At 38.0% G+C, this 21,054-nt stretch overlaps 1 protein-coding gene across 5 annotated transcripts; it reads left to right on the forward strand.

Moving 5' to 3' along the window:
• Positions 1–1,492: 1,492 nt before the first annotated feature.
• On the forward strand, positions 1,493–11,337 carry LOC137024841 (uncharacterized). 5 transcript variants are annotated; one of them, XM_067392772.1, is made up of 4 exons: positions 1,493–1,576; positions 5,131–5,200; positions 6,193–8,007; positions 9,452–11,337. In XM_067392772.1, the coding sequence occupies exon 4, from the start codon at positions 9,657–9,659 to the stop codon at positions 11,046–11,048; it is 1,392 nt and encodes a 463-aa protein (XP_067248873.1). In that variant the 5' UTR covers positions 1,493–1,576; positions 5,131–5,200; positions 6,193–8,007; positions 9,452–9,656; the 3' UTR covers positions 11,049–11,337. The 5 variants fall into 5 exon arrangements, with proteins under 5 accessions (XP_067248873.1, XP_067248868.1, XP_067248872.1 ...); XM_067392767.1 differs by having other exon boundaries at positions 6,193–6,652; XM_067392769.1 differs by having other exon boundaries at positions 1,498–1,576; positions 5,128–5,200; positions 6,193–6,652.
• Positions 11,338–21,054: the final 9,717 nt, after the last annotated feature.

Consider the following 21,054-nt stretch of genomic DNA (forward strand, 5'->3'; position numbering starts at 1 on the left):
AAAGGCCTCCTCAGCAAATTGTGAATCGCACACATGATTGGACAGAAAGTGAGGCTTCGTTTGTCATGTGATTTCTACGTTACCAACACAAGCCTCAAATCGAGGCTTCATCTGGCACGCCAATTTATGCTCGACACAAGCCCCTAAGCCTCAGTTCAATTGACACATCACTAACTGTCACTTCAGCATGTCAAACGAAAATGTAAGAAAACATGACCGAGGCACAGCATTATAAAGCTACCCCCTTCAATAACAAGTCTTATAATACATATGGGTATGTTAAACTATGTAAAAAAAAAAAAAAGTATATGTTATACTTTTTTGGGGGGGTTGGGGGTACTGTGGTTTTTCAGGGAAACTGTTTGATTTCTTCCGCTGCATACAGAAAGGAAATGACAATAAAACCACTTGACTTGATGTGACTTTTTATATATGATTTTGCCCAAAGGTACAGTTTGACTAATTTTATTTTTATTTGCCTGACTGCTATTTTGATTGCTGTCCTAGTACACTGTTCATTGGATAAGGCCCAAATTTGTGTCACAAAATATTTTATTAACAATGAAATACAAAGTAAAAAAAAAAAAAAAAAAAACTCAGGGGGAAAATGGCAATTAACAAATCAACTTAATGGCTTTTACATTCTCTGGCCTAGAGTACTCATGTAAAGAGTACATGAAAACTATACTTGAGTAAAAGTACCGATACATTAAAATGAACATTACTCCATTAAAAGTTACAAGTAACCAATTCCAATATGACTTCAGTGAAAGTCTGATTTTAACAGTACTTGAGTTTTTACTTATTCTGAATGTAGGTTCAAAGATGCACTAGTCCTCAACATCTTAAGATGAGAAATCATGTTTATTTTCTAAAATCAAAATAAAACTGAACACCTAAAAACTGCAATATCAAGGTTGGCACAACATCCTCTTAAATGTCTACAAACTCTCAAGTCTCAGTTAAGCTCAAGTGCACAAAAAAAGACATAAGTAAACCAATATCCTTCAAAAAGATTGTTTCAATATAGCAGACAAATAAAATAACACTAAGTAAAATTAAATAGTCAATTTAAACTATTTAAACCTGCCATTCAGCAACTACCTGCTAATGCACTCACATTCACGTAAAGTAGCCTTGTTGTGAGTAAAGGCAAAACGCACAAGATATAGTACAGTCTTTTATATCAGAAATAAGCTGCTGCAGAAAAAGTTAGGTGCCATGCAAAATGTAATGTGTAATTGCATTACTTATAATAAATGTAGTGGAGTAAAAAGTACATTTACTTGCTCAAAAATGTAGTCAAGTAGAGAGTAAAAGTTGTATCTTTCAGTACAACAACAAAATAGACAAAAAGATACTTAAGTGGAGTAGCATTACATTTACTCAAATACTTTACACCTCTGGGGCCTTTGCATCTGGCTTTTAAAAAAACAGGAAGTGGCAATTGCATAAAAAAGGCTTTCGAACAGTTCAGTCCAAATAAGAGAGAAGTAACTCTCCTCAGTGCTTCATTATACTGTTGGCAGTATGCAACATTTCTGATTGTATTGGACCAATTCTTCTTGCGGGACATGTAAGTAGATTGTTGTCTCCATTAAACAGTAGATTACAAAGTAAACAGTATATAAGTAAGGATGGTATTTTAAGACCTTCTTGAATTTATTCTTGAACCTGTTTAAGTCATGTATTTTTGGTGTTTGATTTAGGAATTATTTGTTTCCTTGCATTTAGGCAGAGACAAAATAGAACAATAACCATATGTTAGGCATAAAAAAGAAGTAAAAATTATTTGTGTATTACATTTGTATAGTACATCTAAATGTAAATATGTACATGTATATATAGTAGTCAACATTTGAAATGGATAAAAAAAAAATCATCAAAGTTGTCCTAAGAACTAAGTTGTCCTTAGAGGAAGGTTTTAGGACAACTTTGATGAAAGGTTTTGATCCACTTCAAATGTTGACTACTATATATCGAAAATTAAACACTACCCTAAGGTCTATTGTGAATAAAGTCACGGCCGAAGGGTGTTTCGTGGCATGCCTGAAACTCCTCAGGCTTGACTGTATTCATAACCCTTCCAAAAAATAAATCAAGTTAATTTTAATAAGTATTCTTAAGTAAATTTTTAGTATATTTGTAAGTATACTTTGTGTAATAAGTATACTAATTTCAGTGTTCTAGTAGTATACTTTTAAGTGTACTATTTCAATACTACTTGAGACTAAATGAGCCCACTTTGTAGACAGTGTATGAAAGTATACTTTTAAGCAGGGGTCTTCTACGTTTTTCAGGGCAAGGACCCCTTAGGCGATAGAGACATAATATGATACAAAATGTGTCAAACAGACCTATATTATAAGCATACAGCCTTATACAGTATATGAATAGAAACTAACCATTTTACGATTAAGAAGAATACGTTATATTATGTTAAGACAGTAGATGAGAACTATGCACATTGTTGCTGTTGCGCATGCATCACTGTCTGTATATTATTCATTGTTAAAATTTGAGATTTATGCATCATAATAAAAAACATCATTCAAAAACTCAACATCAAGTCATTACTTTTACAAATAATAGGATATTATTCAGATATTTAATTATACTATATAATATAATATAATATAATATAATACTATATAATTAGATATTTTTTGCCAGTAATCTATCAGTCGGCATTTACATAGCACGCATCTTGACATGCCATATTTTTGTCCTGGGCTAGTTATTATTAAAGCCCAAATTATAGTTCACTTTTTACGTGCAGGTCGCAGTAATTAATTTAACCAAAAGGTGGCAACCATGCCATGGGGACATCGATTCACATGGTAGTCAAAGAAAAACTGCATAAATAGAACAGACAGGAATGCAGGCAAGCTACAGCAACACAGGAGGCCTACATAGACAACAGATTGTGCAAAGCAGTTAGAAAGTATCCTCATTTGTACAACTCTAGCATTAAGGAATACAAATATATTTACATGGGTTGTAACTCGTGGCGAGAGATTGCTCAGAACTGCACATGCATTGAATGCTTTTCTACACATATGAGTCAGTATACTTTGGAAGACTGTGCATTCAACTGTGTGTATATGCTAAAAAAAAAACAAAAAAAAAAAAACAAAGTATACTCAGGGCTTAAGTCAATTGCAATTTCAAGAGTAAATCCTGCATTTATGTGTAGATGTCACTTCTAAAACTTTGCAGTGTGTAATTGGCCATTGGTCCTCTTGGCAGCAAGAAAAACAACAATTCTATTTGTAAGCAGTAAGGTACTCGAGGCTGTGCTGTATCGTGAATAAGTCACAGCTGAAGGGTGTTGCAACCCCTTTAGTCGTGACTTATTTACGATACAGCTCTAGCCTTAAGTACCTTTATTGCTTTTATAAAACAGTTACCTCACAATACAAATATTAAAGCCAAAATTATGTATCAAAGCAACTCTCATAAGGTAAACTTTCACTAAAAGCCTTCCTTCCACCGGGAAAAATAGTCCCTGGCCGTGAACAGCAACAGAAGTTACATTATTACGCCATTAGATGGCGGCAAAGGCTTATGAGTGTAAGTCAGTAGCGAAGACTTTTACATTGAAAAGGCTGAATTGTTGTGAACACTGAACAAAGAGCAGCTGATAAATGCTTGGATCTCACAACGTTCCATTAAAATCAATAAAGTTGTCTGACACACACTGTATAATGAATCGCGTGTCTTTCTTTGTTAATGAGAGGATTCGCGAGAGCGAGCAGAAATCATAACTCAACAAAAACTCCAGCGTTTGAGCGGTGACTAGATTCTAACTTAAACACTTATGATTGGCCATTGTGTTCAAGAGATCAACAAACAGGTCTGTGATTGGCTATATTTCTCACAGCTGCAAAAACATGCTGTAAATAGGAACATTTCACGTTCTCCAGAGCGCAAATTCAAAAATTCTATGGATTATTGATGTTACTATATTAATGTTTCGTCAATTATATTATATTTTACAGTATCAACTGAGGGTACTCTTGATTTCATTTTAGGGTGCTTATATTTGACTTTGTTTTTTACATGTGTTTTAATTTTTTTTTTTTTTAAATAATAAATATCCTGCAGATACCTTGTAGAGTATACCTTGCTTTTAAGTACTTTGGGGCTGCGTTCCACTCCACTTTTAGACACGCACTTGCAAACTTCCCTAAGTGCTTCCCCTTGGGGAAGTACTTTTCTGTTACTTGTTTAATCACCTATTCAGGTTAAAAGGGAAGGTTTCTGTCTTCAATAGTGTGAATCATTTTTGATTATGTAAAATAACTTCTTAACCTCTTCAAAGGATTAGTTCACTTCAGAATTAATGTTTCCTGATAATTTACTCACCCCCATGACATCCAAGATGTTTTTCTTTCTTTCTTCAGTTGAAAAGAAAGGAATGTTTTTAAGAAAAACATTCCAGGATTTTTCTCCATATAGTGGACTTCACTGGGGTTCAACGGGTTGAAGGTCAAAATGTCAGTTTCAGTGCAGCTTCAAAGGGCAGTAGTCGGTCAGTTTATATACAGTATATATATAAATTATATACTTTTTAACCAAAAATGCTCGTCTTGCACTAGCTCTCCAATGCTACATGCACTACGTCATCACATTGTAAAGGTCATGCATGATGTAAGCGTATGTACCGCGGTAGGGTGAAAAACTCTCATTTTCTCCTCCAACTTCAAAATCATCCAACATCATTCTTGACTGTCACTAAAAACAACTTTAATACTCACAAAAAAAAAATGAATGCTTTAAATAATCATAACAAATAAAAAATAATCCATTAACAATCCTGCCACTTGCATGTAATGGAAAACACTTAAATATAGATCTTAAGTATGGAATTTTTCTTCATAATACATTTAGTCCATTTAACACTACGAATAAATGACTAGATGAGGTACACATCTATGACAACATATGCACATGAACAGTGTTGTTCCTTTAATTTTATACAGTTAAGATACTAAATTAGACTCATTCAGAGGGACTTCAGCCATTTAATCTTGCTAAATAAACAAGTTTAAGTTATAGTTTGTTGCTTTTGTTTTTTTAAATACAGTGTTGTACAAATAAAGTAATGAATTGTTTTCCTGTAAGCAGACTGAAGACTGACAGTGAAGGTCTACTGTGAGGTTGACACATTCAGTCCAGTGATTACCATGAATTCCAGGTGAGTTTAAATGTATGTGCTTTCTACATAAATGATTTAAGGGATAATAAATGGCTATACCATGGCTACTTGCAGCATGGTAATGACCGGAAGGGTGAAAATTATTATTATTTTTGTCAGTTATAGCCCCTTACACTCTCAAAAGAAATGTGTAGAAAAATTACACACATTGGGTCTCAGTCATGAAACACGAGCAGAAGGAATTTTTGTGTAAATCGTATGTAAAGTGGTACTGGCGTAAATTTTTGGATTCATTAAAATGTTCGTATTTTCCAAATGTTAGTTGGTACGAAAGAAATCTACACCTGCTCCCAGCCACGCGTAAATAGTGCGTTTAACATTCTATGGTTTAACATCCGAACGTTTTGCTCATTAATAAGGCTGCATTTTAATTCACCTTAATGAGGTATTTACATAGCATTTTGAAAAAATGTTATATATTGTAATCACATACGTTTTTTCTTTTTACATTTATTGTGAGAGCCAGTAATAGCATCTGCAAACGGAGCACTTTAATCAAATAATTAATTGACTTCAATAGGGCCTGGTAAAGTAGTGGCCCCGTAATTGTTATGGAAATTGTTTCCTATAAAATGGCCAAAATCCTTCATTTGGTGTCATAATATGATGCCCATATATAGTTGTCAGTTGGATTTAATGTTCGGGATTTATGGTAATTGAGAATGAACGTGCACGCGCGTCCCATTTACGACTGATTGGAATTCATTAACACACACACATTTCACTATCACTTCTGACGTTTACGAAGTATTTGTGAATCAGGAGAAGAGTTTTCGGGAAGGTCTCTTCACGCGCAAATCACTCACATATTTACTCGTTTATTTACGAATGTTTCATGAATGAGACCCATTATGTGACTATAGTTTACACATTTTATGTCAGCATTAAATAAAACTGTATTAGAAGAGTTAAGTTGTTTTACAAAGTTATGTGTAGTTTTAAATTAACACAACCTGTGTATATGTTCACAGCATCAACACAATCTGTGAAGCCAAGAACACCCATACCCTCGGTTTCACAGAAAAGGCATAAGCTAGTCCCAGACTCATGGGTGTTATGTTTCCCCCGCACTTTTAACAAAACATACTTTTTTAATAAAAAGTATGTGTCCCCCCCACTTTCAATAAAATGTAAATTTGTCTCCCGCACTTTTTTTTAATGGCAAGTGTGTTCACGTAGAGGTCAATATGAATAAATCTTGATTTAAATTCAAAGAGACAAGATATTTTATGCATGACCTGTCATTTTATTCTTTTCTAAATTGAGGCCACCTAAATGTTATGGAGCGCTCACACTTAATATATGTTTAATTCATACCGGAAGCCAGAGGGCGCTCTCTCGCAGAAAGTCCAAAATGGTTTCATAGAAGTAATTCAGCTATTCACTCTAGCAGCAGCTGAATAAAATGCAGAAACTTGGTATCATCTCAAGGTATTTATTGATATTATTGATTATAAAGTATATGAATTGAGAATCTAATTGACAACTTTTTTAATGTTTTTTAAAGAAAAAAACAAATAAGTCTCTTATGCTTGCCAAGGCCACATATATTTAATCAAAAATACAGTAAAAACAGTAATATTAATTGTGAAATATTATTACAAATTAAAATGGCTATTTTCATATGTGAATGTATTTTAAAATGTAATTTATTCCTGTGATCAAAGCTGTATTTTCAGCATCATTACTTCAGTCTTCAGTGTCACATGATCCTTCAGAAATCATTCTAATGTGATAATTTGCTGCTCAAGACATATTCATTATAATTATCAATGCTAAAAACAGTTGCTTAAAATTGTTGTGGAAAACATGATACATTTAATTTTTCTGGATTCTTTGGTGAATAGAAAGTTCAATGAACAGCATTAATTACATTGATTTATTAACATTTATTTAAATATTTTGTAACATTATAAATGTCTTCACTGTCACTTTTGATAAATTAAATGCATCCTTGATGAATGAAAGTTTTAATTTCTTTCTTTTTTTAATCTTACAACAAATGTTTGAATTGTATAATGGTTTTCACAAAAATATGAAGCAGCACAACTTTCAGAAATGTTTCTTGAGTAGCAAATCAGTATATTTGTGACACTGATGAAAATTCAACTCTGACACACATATATTGTACATTTTACAATATTTTCACATAGAAAACAATTCTTTTAAAGTGTAATAATATTTCACAATATACTGTTTTACTGATTTTTTTAATAAATAAATCCAGCCTTGGTGAGCAGAAGAAACATCTTTCTAAAACATTAAACAATGTAATGTAACTTTTTTATAGGTACTGTATTTTCTGCCTTATTCTGTGATAATTTATTTTTACATTGTATAAAATTCATGAGGACTGTTTGTAATACATAAACAAATAATTAAATTACAGGGGGTAGATATTGGTTATTGTTTAGCGGTTAATTTCTTATTAAAAGCAAATTCATTTCAAATTAAAAGGAAGAGATGAGATCAAAAAAAATAAAAACTGGTATTACACCCAACTTTTCTGTCCCCCACACTTCTGAAATGTTGGCTACGCCCCTGACCGGACTAAAATGCATGTTTGAGCTGTTTTAACTGAAAGCAACTTGCTCTGACAGATCTTAAAATATATTAAAAATATGTCAGTGCCATTGTTTTTTTTGTTTGTTTGTTTGTTTCAAGATTCACACCAATAATGTTTTTTTTCTAAAGCACATTTATAAAAGCTACTGAAATGGCCTAATCCTGGCTTAATCTAAGCCCTGTCTGTGAAACCAGGGGGTATTCCAGAAAGCAGGTTATGAGTAAGTAAGCGGATAACCTCAACTTTTGATTCCAAAAATGAAGGTTAATGTAACCAAACAAATATATATATAAATAAATATATATATATATATATATATATATATATATATATATATTGTTTTGGCCTGCAAATTTTTATGTAACGGGTGGAATAATATTTACGTGTCGGGTGCGGTGCAGGTGCGGGTCAGATGCGCGGACTGCGGGTCCAATGGCCAAGACTATTCCAACTCAATTCTGTGCATTGACAGCTGCTTTTAAATGGTCCCATGCTTATTTGTCTTCACACTCTGTCTGAAGACCGTTAAAGGCTTTTAATTACAGCAGGATTTGCAGCGCTGAGCATTGTAGCCAATCGCGCTGCATCTGATTGAAAGCTATAGTGATTATATTATAGGGACTGCACTTTGCTCGCTTTATGTATTTAATAGGCTATTCACAATTTGAATAAAAGTTTTAGAATATTTTTTGCGCTCATACAAAGAGGACCAGCGCTCAGGTAAACACTGCTGAGTTTCAGAAGAGACAACTATGTTTAAATGCCGGGTGAATCTGCTAAATTACTTAGCCTACTTAAAGTTAAATAGGCCTACTCAAACATTTTTTGTTCTGTTATTTTATTTGTGTTGTTTATTGCAATGTTTAATTAAATGCAGTGACATATAATGCCTACTGTTGGTATTATTGTTTGTGTTAGGATAGGCTACATGATAAAATTATTTTTGTCTACCTCATGTAGGAGATTTAATGCGGGTGTGGGTCGGGTTTTCATGTCGGTCGGGTACGAGCTAAAATGAGTGTTTATGTCGGATTTCGGGTCGGGTGTGTTGTTAAAAACTGTGGTGCGGGGCAGGTGCAGGTTTATCAACAGGACCCGTGCAGGACTCTGGAATACAGCGTTTTTAGTCGTTTCACAGATTTTTGTGAAAGGGAATCGTTTTGACAATGGTGTCATCTGTACACGAAAAAACTCAAAGGAAAAACTTTTCCTTTTTCATCATGTTGTCCTGTAAATGTACCCTTAGTCTCAGTCTTGGAGGGTCTGGTCTTGCCTACACCTCTGGTTAACCTTCCTGACACATTTACTGTGTTAAAATCATTAACACAATGAATGTGTTTAAAATGAACACAAGTGTTGTCCCAAAAGTTTGAGTCAGTTTTAAAACATCTCTTTTAAGAGCGAAGATATCCATGCACAAATTTTGTGTCTGCATAGACTATTGTAGTCCATCTAGTTACACACAGTTTTTGCATATGTTTCATATCAAAACTGAAGTAGGTTTTGGGCTTATCTGACATAAAAATATTCCTAAAATATTGTTCTGTATGTTCATCTTGCAAATGTATTTAACAAAATATATGTATGTATATTTATGGCCACTACTAATCTAAAATTCTTGCTACATGAATATTCTGAAAAAGATTTACTTCCATATTTTACAGAAAGTTGAGTCCTTCACCACGCACATCCTATTTGATTCACCGTGGCCCGCCAAAACGATTTCGTCTAGTCACAGAAAGAACCGTGCTTGATGATTATGGAAAAGTCAGAAAATGGACTTTTGGGATAAAAGACAAAAGTAAACAAAACAAAATTGTTCTGCTGGTGGGAGAAACTGGCGCTGGAAAGACGACTCTCATTAACACCATGGTCAACTACTTGCTGGGGGTGAAGTTTGAGGATGAAATATGGTATGAAATCACAGAAGAAGAAGCCAGAGACCAATCAGAATCACAAACCTCTGAAATCACCATGTACGAGTTCTGTCCATTAAAGAGTCTCATGTCTCTCACCATCATTGATACTCCAGGCTACGGAGACACTAGAGGACTGGAAAAAGATTTAGAAGTTGCTGAAAATTTATCTGCTCTGTTTCAGAGCAATGATGGAGTTCGTGAGATTGATGCCATTTGTTTTGTTATTCAAGCTTCTAAGAATCGTCTCTCAGACAGGCAGCATTACATTATCAGTTCAGTTCTGTCTTTGTTTGGGAAAGACATTGTGAACAACATTGTGTTTTTAATAACACACTCTGATGGTCTGGAACCCAATAACGTCCTTGGTGCCATTAATATAGCTAAAATCCCCTGCAGACGAGACCACAATAACAAGCCAGTTCATTTCTTATTTAACAACCGGCAGGCTGAAGCCCACCACAATGAGAAACGTTACCTTCGTGCTCAAAGTGTCGCTTGGGAAAACAGCATGGAAGAGATGAAGCAATTTCTTCAGTCACTGGATGAAAGGAACAGGAAAAGTTTAGAGTTGACTTCAAATGTCCTGATAGAGCGCGTTCAATTTGAAGCGTTTATTAGCAACTTACGGCTGCGAATTCAAGAGAAAGAATCAAAGATGTCTGAAAAAATTCAGATCCAGGAGGCAATAAGACAAAACAAAGATAAGGTTGACAGACATGCAAACTTTAGTATTAGAGTAAAAAAAACAGTCAAAGAAAAGATTCCCATTGAAAGCATGTCATGGAAGAGCAGGAAGGCGACAACCTGTACTGTCTGTGAGGAAAACTGCCATGAGTTTGACTGCTGGTGGGCTTCTAATCCCAGCAAATGTGAAGTCATGAAAAAAGGCTACTGCACCGTCTGCACAGGGATGTGCCACCACAGCAAACATGTCAGAGAAAACAAGAAATATATAATCAGAAACTTGAACATTGTGATGCAATATGAAGATGTAAGACAGAAATATGAAAAAGCCCTACAACAAACTAAGACACATTTAGTTGTAATGGAACATCTTGGCAAAGATCTGCAGGAGCTTGAGGACCAAAAGTCAACTCTTCTGTTCAATGCTTACAGGACCATCAAGCATCTGTCTCAGATCGCATTAAAGCCAGACTCCGCGTTCACACTTCATCATCTCGACTTCTTCATCCCCAGACTGAATGAGGCTAGGAAAGTAAACTGGGCACGAGAGCTGGAGGAAATGAAGAGAACCGCTGAAGCTGAGGAAGCAAATAAAGATGCTCTGAGTTATCTGAAAGCTGGTCTGTCAAAACTGGAACATGTTTTTGGTGGGCAATGAACAAATGCAGAGAGGAAAAGAAATGAATCAATGAGAATGATCTGTAAATAATAAAAAAAAAAAATTCATTTAATCATAGTATTACATTGCATGGTATTATCAAAATGTTGGATCCATGAACATTGCGTTTACGCTTGTGTTAATCCTGATTGAACTCTTCTACGTTTTATCTCAATTGCTGGAGTCTTTCATTTTTTTTGATTTTGAATGTATTATGTTATTTCCGTCAGATTTGTCTGTCTTGATGTCAACATCAATTTTATATTAAATAAAATAACTAAAATAAATACAAGAATATATTACGTTCATAAATGTTATATTTTGTTGACCAAGCTAGAAAACCTCATTATCTTCAAATTAGTGATAAATAATTAGGGAAAGGGTGCAAAAAAGAAACAAACGTGTACAGGCATATTTGAACCTTTTATATGAAAAATAGAATTTGTCCATTGAAATGGGTGCACACACTCTTCCTGAATTTTTTTTTTCTCTTTATTTGGTGAATGTAGCAAATTAGCTTAAAAGGGAAATATCAATAATTAATTATAACTTGTTATAAATAGTTATAAATATTTGGACCAGCTAATAGAATTAACTTGATGTAGCTTAATTAATATAATAATCAATTAATCTGTTCAGCCAGCAAACAAAACAAGTATTGATCAACACTCAGAAAGGATATTTTCAAAATAACCCTTTATTAGCATGAAGCTGTGTTTGCATTGTTAAATTGACATTGATTTACAAGCAGGGACCAGAATCAAAAACTCACATGAATGTCCACAAAAGTTTTATTCAACTAAATCAAAACTAAAGTTAAAACAACAATACTAAATAATTGCAGTGAGCAGGATTAATGAGTAAGGGCTGAAGAAAGTGCTTCCATCCACATCCATCATAAATGTGTACTCCACACGGCTCCGGGGGGTTAAAAAAGGGGGGTGGGGGGATAACATTTAAACTGATGCTGGTTAAAGTCCAGCCACACAGAGAATAGCATCATAGCATCAATATCGCATATCGCCTTGTACTCTCTCAGCGTGAGGAGAGGAGCTCAGCAGAGTGGTGGCTTCCGCAAACAAATCTCTTTAACAAGAGGAAGCCAGCCCACTCAAGCAGTTTAAAAGCCCCAATACATAAAGTATATATATTAAAGTTTATATGTTATTCTTTATATGTTAGATTACAAATGAAGAGTTTCGTTGCAAAATTAGATAAATCCATTTTTTTAATTTTTCAAAAATCTTGTTTTTTGGTTGTGCATTCCAATTAATATCAATTCAACTGCAGTTGGTTTGTTTTGATTTAAACCTTCATAACTTAAAAAATACAGCTAAGTAGCACCATAAAACAAAATAATAACATGATAACATAATAATAAACATGTTTTGACAAAAATGTTAAAAACGGATTTATCTCGTTTTGCAACGAAACTCTTCAAATATAGTATAAAAATATAAAAATGAGGCCTTATTTCAGTGACTTAATTTTTTTTTTTTTTTGCTTTGTCTGAAACCACGCATATACATAATTCACTCAAAAATACAAACATATACATTCTTGTTGCTCACATATTATTGTAGCCTAGTTTGTGCTGAATACAGTGTAATGACACTTTTGGTATGAATATGTTGATATGCAACAAATGTCAGGGCATGTCAAAACTACTCCAGGATCCCAAACCAGCCTCAGACCCCAGAGGGATAAGTGATAAGTATGTGTACAAAATACACATACTCATCTTTGCACCAATAAAATGTGCAACACTTTGTTTTACTACCAAGTATATGTAATATCTAATTTAACTTAATTTAATTAAACCACAAAAGTGTGGCTATTTAGACAGGCCCTTGGTTTATGTCTTGAGTGACGTGCTGTGTCCCAGTTTGCCAACTTATACTACACCCTAAATGTATGTACTCTTTTTGTGAAGAAAAAGTACATACTTTTGAGTGTATAACAAAAGGATAGACAAGCTTTGGTACATACTATCATGTCATAAAATCTCTTCTTTAACAGACGCTCTGTTAATACATACGTTGACAGGCAGGTAGGACATTGTATCGTTGCATTCAGACCGCACATTTTATGGTCCTACGCCTTTCAGATGATATATACATATTCAGTGGGTACGGAAAGTATTTAGATCCCCTTAAATTTTTCACTCTTTGTTATATTTCAGCCGTTTGCTAAAATCATTTAAGTTCATTTTTCCTCATTAATGTACACACAGCACCCCATGTTGACAGAAAAACACAGAATTGTTGACATTTTTGCAGATTTATTAAAAAAGAAAAACTGAAATATCACATGGTCCTAAGTATTTAGACCCTTTGTTCAGTATTTAGTAGAAACACCCTTAAGTTTTTCACACCTGGATTTGGGGATCCTCTGCCATTCCTCCTTGCCGATCCTCTCCAGTTCTACCAGAAAGACTCAGGAGGCAAAATGACGTAACACTGATATTTATTACCGAACGGTAAGCAGAATATATAGAAAGTTTATGATCTTTGGCGTAGGCCCCGTCCGTAGCTCACGATACTGAGGGTTGCAGACGTTGCGTATCCTGCCTGAAGCTGAAGGCAGGGGCGTAGCCAACCCCCGAGGAGTATGGACAGGGACCATCCTGGTGGTGGTGGGGAGGATGGAGGTGAAAGTTTCCGTCAGCATCTGCGAACTCAGACAAGCGTAAGTGCTGATCTTTTATACTCCAAGTGTTAGATAATGATTGGTTAGATCTGAATTGATAAGTGACGTAACATTTGAGTCTTCCCAGCAGAACTTGCGCTAGAGCTTCATTTCTACCAGAAAGACTCAGGAGGCAAAATGACGTAACACTGATATTTATTACCGAACGGTAAGCAGAATATATAGAAAGTTTATGATCTTTGGCGTAGGCCCCGTCCGTAGCTCACGATACTGAGGGTTGCAGACGTTGCGTATCCTGCCTGAAGCTGAAGGCAGGGGCGTAGCCAACCCCCAAAAATGGTGGTGAGACGTGACTGCCGGGACGGAGCCCACTTCCCCTCAAAACTGTGAGGGGAATGAATACCCACCCGAGAAGAATCTTGCAGTTCCTGAAACAGAGAAAAACATATTAAAACGTAAAAAGGAAGAGAGCGACAAGGAAAACAAGCAACACGGAGAGGAGGCCGCAGTCGGCCACGCAGCCACGATAGGCTACACAGAGACAAGGCCGCGATCGGCCACACGGCCACGATGGGCCACACAGAGACAAGGCCGCGATCGGCCACACAGCCACGATAGGCCACACAGAGACAAGGCCGCGATCGGCCACACAGCCACGATAGGCCACACAGAGACAAGGCCGCGATCGGCCACACGCCACGATAGGCACATAGAGACAAGGCCGCGATCGGCCGCACAGCCACGATAGGCCACACAGAGACGAGGCCGCGATCGGCCACACAGCCACGATAGGCCACACAGAGACAAGGCCGTGATCGGCCACGCAGCCACGATAGGCCACACGGAGACAAGGCCACGATCGGCCACGCAGAGACAAAGCCGCAATGGGTCACACGGCCACGATAGGCCACACAGAGATGAGGCCGCACGAGCCCCCAAAATTGAACAGCTATAGAAGCTGGAAATGATTAAATGAAATACGAAAACACCACCACCAGTATTTGCATGATTTTACCTTAAACTTGACTTGAGAGAGCTTGTTGAGCTTCGAGGATGGTTTTAGAATCTGGTCTAATATAGGATTCGAATGCAGAGGAGGACCATCTGCCCAGGAGCTTGATGGCTGAAGATGAAACTCCTCGTTGGGCTGCTGTGGTGGCAGCCCCGATCCTAAAGAGTGACCAGTATATAGCGAGGGGGAAAGGCTGCAGCTTTCTATGGTGGTAGCTAAATGAGTCCTGAACCAAGCTTTAGTGAGGGGTGCTCCATCAGGTAAGAGGAAAAGGGGAAAATGATCGAGAGTTTTAGGCCGGACTTTGAGATATTTGATCATGGAATTGAAAGGACAGAAGCTGTTATTAAGTTTAGAAAAGGTTGGAGTGACACCAGATCCTTGAGAATCATTCTTAGAATGCTTCAGAAAAAGAGTAAAGAAATTGGGTGAAAAACCTAAATCAGAAAAAGACAGACCAAGGGCAGGATTGAAATGTTTAGAATCTGAAGTAAATTCCCCTGGGCGCATGAAACCGTAGAAGGCTGATAGAAACACTGCTTCCAGCAAAATGTTAATATAAGGGGAAAAGAGACCATTGCGGATGGAAAGAATTAATCTTTGTAAAATAGACAAAGTAATTGGAAGGCGGTGATCTGGAGGTTTGCTGGACGAGTTAGCCATCCCTTTGAGTAATAAGCGAATGGATGGCACGGAGAAAAGACTTGGGTAATTAGGATTAAAATATCTTGCATAAAATTGAATGCCTGCGAGCGACCTACGGATGGAAGAAATTTTAAGTTTGCGATTTTCAAAATTGTGAACTAGAAAAGCACAGACGGTCGATATTAGAATGGGAAATAAAGAAATCTGAAGGGAAAAACAAAACATAAGAAATGAAGACCATGCTGAAGTATAAGCTTTAAGTGTGGAAGGAGCCACGCCTTTGGAGATATAGTGACTAGCCGATTTGAGCAATTGGTCTAATTTAATATGATCCTTGCTAGTGGAGGGCATGGTGTTGGATCCTGATTGGCTGAAGGGCAGAGCCGTCTGAAAGCCTGGAAACGAAAGCGAGAAAGAGAGTCAGCAATGATATTACGGTGACCAGGAATGTGCGCGGCCAAAATAATAAAATTATGAACGACGGATTGCCAAATTAAACGTCTTAGAACTGGCATGATCAACAGAGAGGAAGATCTACCTTTGTTGATGATAGCGACCGTGGCTTCGTTATCGCAAAACATCATAATACGTTTGCGAGACCACTCGGAGCCCCAGAGAACGCTGGCTACCGCCAAAGGGTAGATTTCATGAAGAGCGGAAGAGACGGAACCTGATTCAGGCTTGGGAAATGCTTTTGGCCATTCCTCGGCGAACCATTGCCCTTTAAAAAACCCCCCGAAACCGATAGAGGGGGCAGCGTCAGTGAACAATTGCAAATCTATGGATGATTCAGGAACATCATTATAGAAAAAGGAAATACCGTTCCAATGATTTATTAAGCGAGACCAAAAGCTGAGATCAGACAAACACCCTTCGTCTACCTGAATTGGGTCGCTTAATTTTGGCACGGAGTGCGCGAGAGTTAACAGCCGAGAAATAAATGTCCTGCCTTGAGGAATAATACTCATGGCGAAATTTAAGTGACCGAGCAGAGAAAGCATGTCGCGCTTAGATACGGAAGGTAACGAAGAAAAAGTTTCCAGAAACTCCCTAATTCGTAAAAGCTTCTCGTTTGGAAGAGAGGCTTGCATGTTGACAGTATCGAGTAAGATGCCGAGAAATTCTAGCGAAGTTGAGGGGCCCATGGTTTTTTTCCTCTGAAAGGGGAACGCCGATATCACTAAAAACTTGCTTAAGCGTGTCGAGAATTGAAGATTGGGAAGAAGGAAAATCGATCAGCAGAAAATCGTCGAGCAAATGTAAAACGAATGGAAGTTTACAGGCGTTTAGCAGGATCCAACACAGGGCTTCAGAAAGAGAATTAAAAATATGGGGACTACTTCTACACCCGAACGTGAGCCTCACTGCAAAGTAAAATTTTGATTCCCATCTAACGCCGAATAATGGCCAGTCGGAGGGTGAATGGGCATAGTCTTGAAAGCATCAGTAATGTCGGCTTTAGCCAGCCAAGCGCCTTGACCGGCTATCTTGATTAAATGAATGGCATGGTCGACTGAAGCATAATGCAGAGAAAACGGAGCTAAAGGGATTAGTTCGTTAACACTTGCGGTATGAATAGAATGAGGAGAAGACATGTCGAAGATGAGACGTTTTTTACCAGAATATTTACGAGTAGCAACGCCGATAGAATTGATCCGAAAAGGAGAAAAGGGAGGAGAAGCAAAAGGGCCAATAACGTAACCTTTATTTACTTCCTTCTCTAACAGAGCTGAAACCACATCAGGCTCTGATAAAGCGGATCGAAGGTTTTTTTGTCACAAAAGAAGATGTAAGATGGGAAAGGATGCCCACCCGAAACCCTTGAGACAGACCGGTGATTAAGTAATCAACGAAAGTTGGATCGGGGTGAGAAGAGAGGTAGCTAGAGAGGACTGGAATATTAATAGGTGTTGATGGGTGTCTGTTCAGAATTTTTTCTGAATTTGGGTCTTCCCTCGGGTTGCTGGCCTGTACCGGCGAGGGCAGACTGATTTCGGGTGTGGATCCTTGCAAAAGCTACAAATATGAGCAAATTTACATTGAGAAAAGGAACACACAGACTCATTGAAATTATTACATAGGCTAATGCCGTTAAACTCCACAATAGGGCGACCTTTACGGTCGAGAGGAGCGCTTACGTTTTCAGCACTATGGACAGCGGCCGGGTCTTTAGTAGCGAATGCTTTAGGGCAGAATGAAGCCGAGTGTCCGTGAGCGCTACATATAGTGCATGCTAAGATCTTTTGACCGCCAAAATGACGGACGAGCAGTTCGGTGTCGGTAACTGACCAGTTCAGTTTTGTGTTGTACAGGCAAATGTAAGAAGCGGATTTGGCAGAAAAAGATTTGTGATATTCGTAAAATAGAGTTCCTCCATATCTTTGATTAAAATCCGCCATCATGGTCAGGTAAAGATCGAGCTCTTCCCTTCGATCTGGGAACACTTGGCACAGAATGTCTCGGTAGATGCTGAAAGCAATAACGAATTCGCCAAATGAGAGATTTCGTTGTAATCTGGGATCGGACGTTTTGAGAAAGACTGCCACGTCACCACAGTCAACCATTTGTCTGTCAGCTGCAGGTGAAGGAAGCAATAAGGTTGCCAGGTTTATGTTCTTACCTTGGATGATGTTAGCTCTTATTTGGGGTGACACCGTTACTGCAGCAGGTGAAACAAAACTCCTACCAAACTCTTGAGCTGGAACAGCCGTGGAGAGACTGAAGTTTGGCGTAGCGGGCACGGCCGAAGCATGTTGGAATGGCGTCTGGATCGTAAGAGAAGCTGGCAAGGCAGAAGAGGTCGAAGGCACACACGATGAAAAGTTTAATCCGGCAGGTGGAGGAAAATCCGTTGGAGTTGCTAGAGCGCTTGGAAAAGAATTTGCTGAAAGGTTAGAGGACGCAAAGGAATTTTCAAATTTCGAAACCTTTGATTCTAAGCCTTTAACGGTGTCAGAAAGGCTTTGAACAACCTGAATGAGCTGCGAATTAATATCCACAGGTCCGGAAACGGTCGGAGGAGATGTTATCCGTGCAGACTGCGAGGATCTTTTGGCTGAATGTGGAGAAGACGACTTGGCGGCCCTCTTCTTTCCGACTTGATTGGTGTGGCCTGACGGCGCTGAAGTTGAAGCAGCGGTGTCGGCCGTGATAGGTGGACTGCCTAGGGTATTTTGGGCCATGAGAAGCAAGTCTTCTCTGGATAATCCTTGGCTGACCGGGATTCCGACAGCCTCGAGAGTGTTGATTATTTTGTCCGAGGGCCACTGAACCCATGAGGTGTCGCGGCACTGAATGCGCGTACTACGACGCAGGGGAAGAGGAGATGGTGGAACGAAATCCTCCTCGGAATCTGAATAATCGCACACGGTATATCTGTTAGAAGACATAGCAAATTGGTTTGCGACTGACGCTCCGTTAACTGAAAGTTTCCGTCAGCATCTGCGAACTCAGACAAGCGTAAGTGCTGATCTTTTATACTCCAAGTGTTAGATAATGATTGGTTAGATCTGAATTGATAAGTGACGTAACATTTGAGTCTTCCCAGCAGAACTTGCGCTAGAGCTTCATTTCTGTCAGGTTTGATGGTAAACGTTGGTGGACAGACATTTTTAGGTCTCTCCGGAGATGCTCAATTGGGTTTAAGCTGAAAAACACCCCCACAGCATGGACCACCATGCTTCACTGTTGGGACTGTATTGGACAGGTGATAAGCAGTGCCTGGTTTTCTCCACACATACCACTTAGAATTTAGGCCAAAAAGTTCTATCTTGGTCTCCTCAGACCAGAGAATCTTATTTCTCACTTTTTTAGCAAACTCCATGCGGGCTTTCATGTGTCTTGCACTGAGGAGAGGCTTCCGTCGGGCCATTCTGCCATAAAGCCCCGACTGGTGGAGGGCTGCAGTGATGGTTGACTTTCTACAACTTTCTCCCATCTCCTGACTGCATATCTGGAGCTCAGCCACAGTAATCTTTGGGTTTTTCTTTACCTCTCTCACCAAGGCTCTTCTCCCCGATAGCTCAGTTTGGCCAGACAGCCAGCTCTAGGAAGGGTTCTGGTCGTCCCAAATGTCTTCCATTTAAGGATTATGGAGGCCACTGTGCTCTTAGGAACCTTAAGTGTAGCAGAAATGATTTTGTAACCTTGGCCAGATCTGTGCCTTGCCACAATTCTGTCTCTGAGCTCTTCAGGCAGTTCCTTTGACCTCATGATTCTCATTTGCTCTGACATGCACTGTGAGCTGTAAGGTCTTATAGACAAGTGTGTGGCTTTCCTAATCAAGTCCAATCAGTATAATCAAACACAGCTGGACTCAAATGAAGGTGTAGAACCATCTCAAGATGATCAGAAGAAATGGACAGCACCTGAGTTAAATATATGAGTGTCACAGCAAAGTGTCTGAATACTTAGGACCATGTGATATTTCAAGGCAATTTTATTTGTATAGCACATTTCATACACAATGGTAATTCAAAGTGCTTTACATAAAAAAGAATAATAAAAATAGAACATAAGGAATAGAAATAACAGTAAAAACAGAGAATTTTGCTATCTGGATGGAAGAGCTAGGAAGTCTCAGGGAGTTTTTTGTTGTTGTCGTCCATCAGAGTTGGATCTAAACGGATCTATTCATCAGAGCAGATCAGAATGAATCTTCCTCATCCAACAGGACTGCTACCTGTTAAGGCACTTCAAACTGATAAACATAGTTTCAATCTCCCCATTTGCCAAGACACCTTAAAAAGCACCACACAGCCCTAATCCCCCTTCCGGAGACATCTTACCTATGGAACGCAGTTCAAATTTCCCCCTTTGGAAAGTGTCCTGACTGTAATCCAGAGATATCTTAACCATGCACCACAGCTTAAATTTCCCCATGGTTTGTCAAATTTACCAAATTTTAACCTAATCAATTTCTTCCTAATTCTCCCAGCTCTTTCAACCAGACAGCAATAATGCATTAAAAGTCAGAATAACAAGATGATACATAAAAGATATAAAATACATTAAAAATGAAATAAAAACAGGAAAAGGAATTAAAAGAATAAAAAGATAATACGTATACAATAAAGTGCAAACAGTTCGGACATAGCACAGTGCTCAATCAGCAAATGCATAGATAAAAAGATGTGTTTTGAGTCTGGATTTGAATGTGGCTACTGTTGGAGCACACCTGATCTCTTCTGGAAGCTGGTTCCAGCTGCGGCTGGCATAACAGCTAAAAGCAGACTCTCCTTGCTTTGAGTGAACCCTGGGTATTTCTAAATGACCTGATCCTGATGATCTGAGTGATCTGTTAGGTTTATATTCTATGAGCATATCTGCAATGTATTGGGGTCCTAGGCCATTGAGTGATTTATAAACAAGTAACAGTACTTTAAAATCAATTCTAAATGCAACTGGAAGCCAGTGCAAGGACCTGAGGACTGGTGTGATGTGTTCATGTTTTCGGGTTCTGCTCAGAATCCTAGAAGCAGCGTTCTGTATGAGCTGCAGCTGTCTTATGGTCTTTTTGGGAAGACCAGTGAGGAGCCCATTACAATAATCCACCCGGCTGGTGATGAAAGCATGAACAAGTTTCTCTAAGTCTTGACTGGAGACAAAGCATCTAATTCTTGCAATATTTTTGAGATGATAATACGCTGATTTAGTTATTGTCTTTACATGGCTACTGAAACTCAGGTCTGACTCCAAGTT

This window comes from Chanodichthys erythropterus, chromosome 8 (genome assembly GCF_024489055.1).
Source record: "Chanodichthys erythropterus isolate Z2021 chromosome 8, ASM2448905v1, whole genome shotgun sequence".
Lineage (NCBI taxonomy): Eukaryota > Metazoa > Chordata > Actinopteri > Cypriniformes > Xenocyprididae > Chanodichthys > Chanodichthys erythropterus.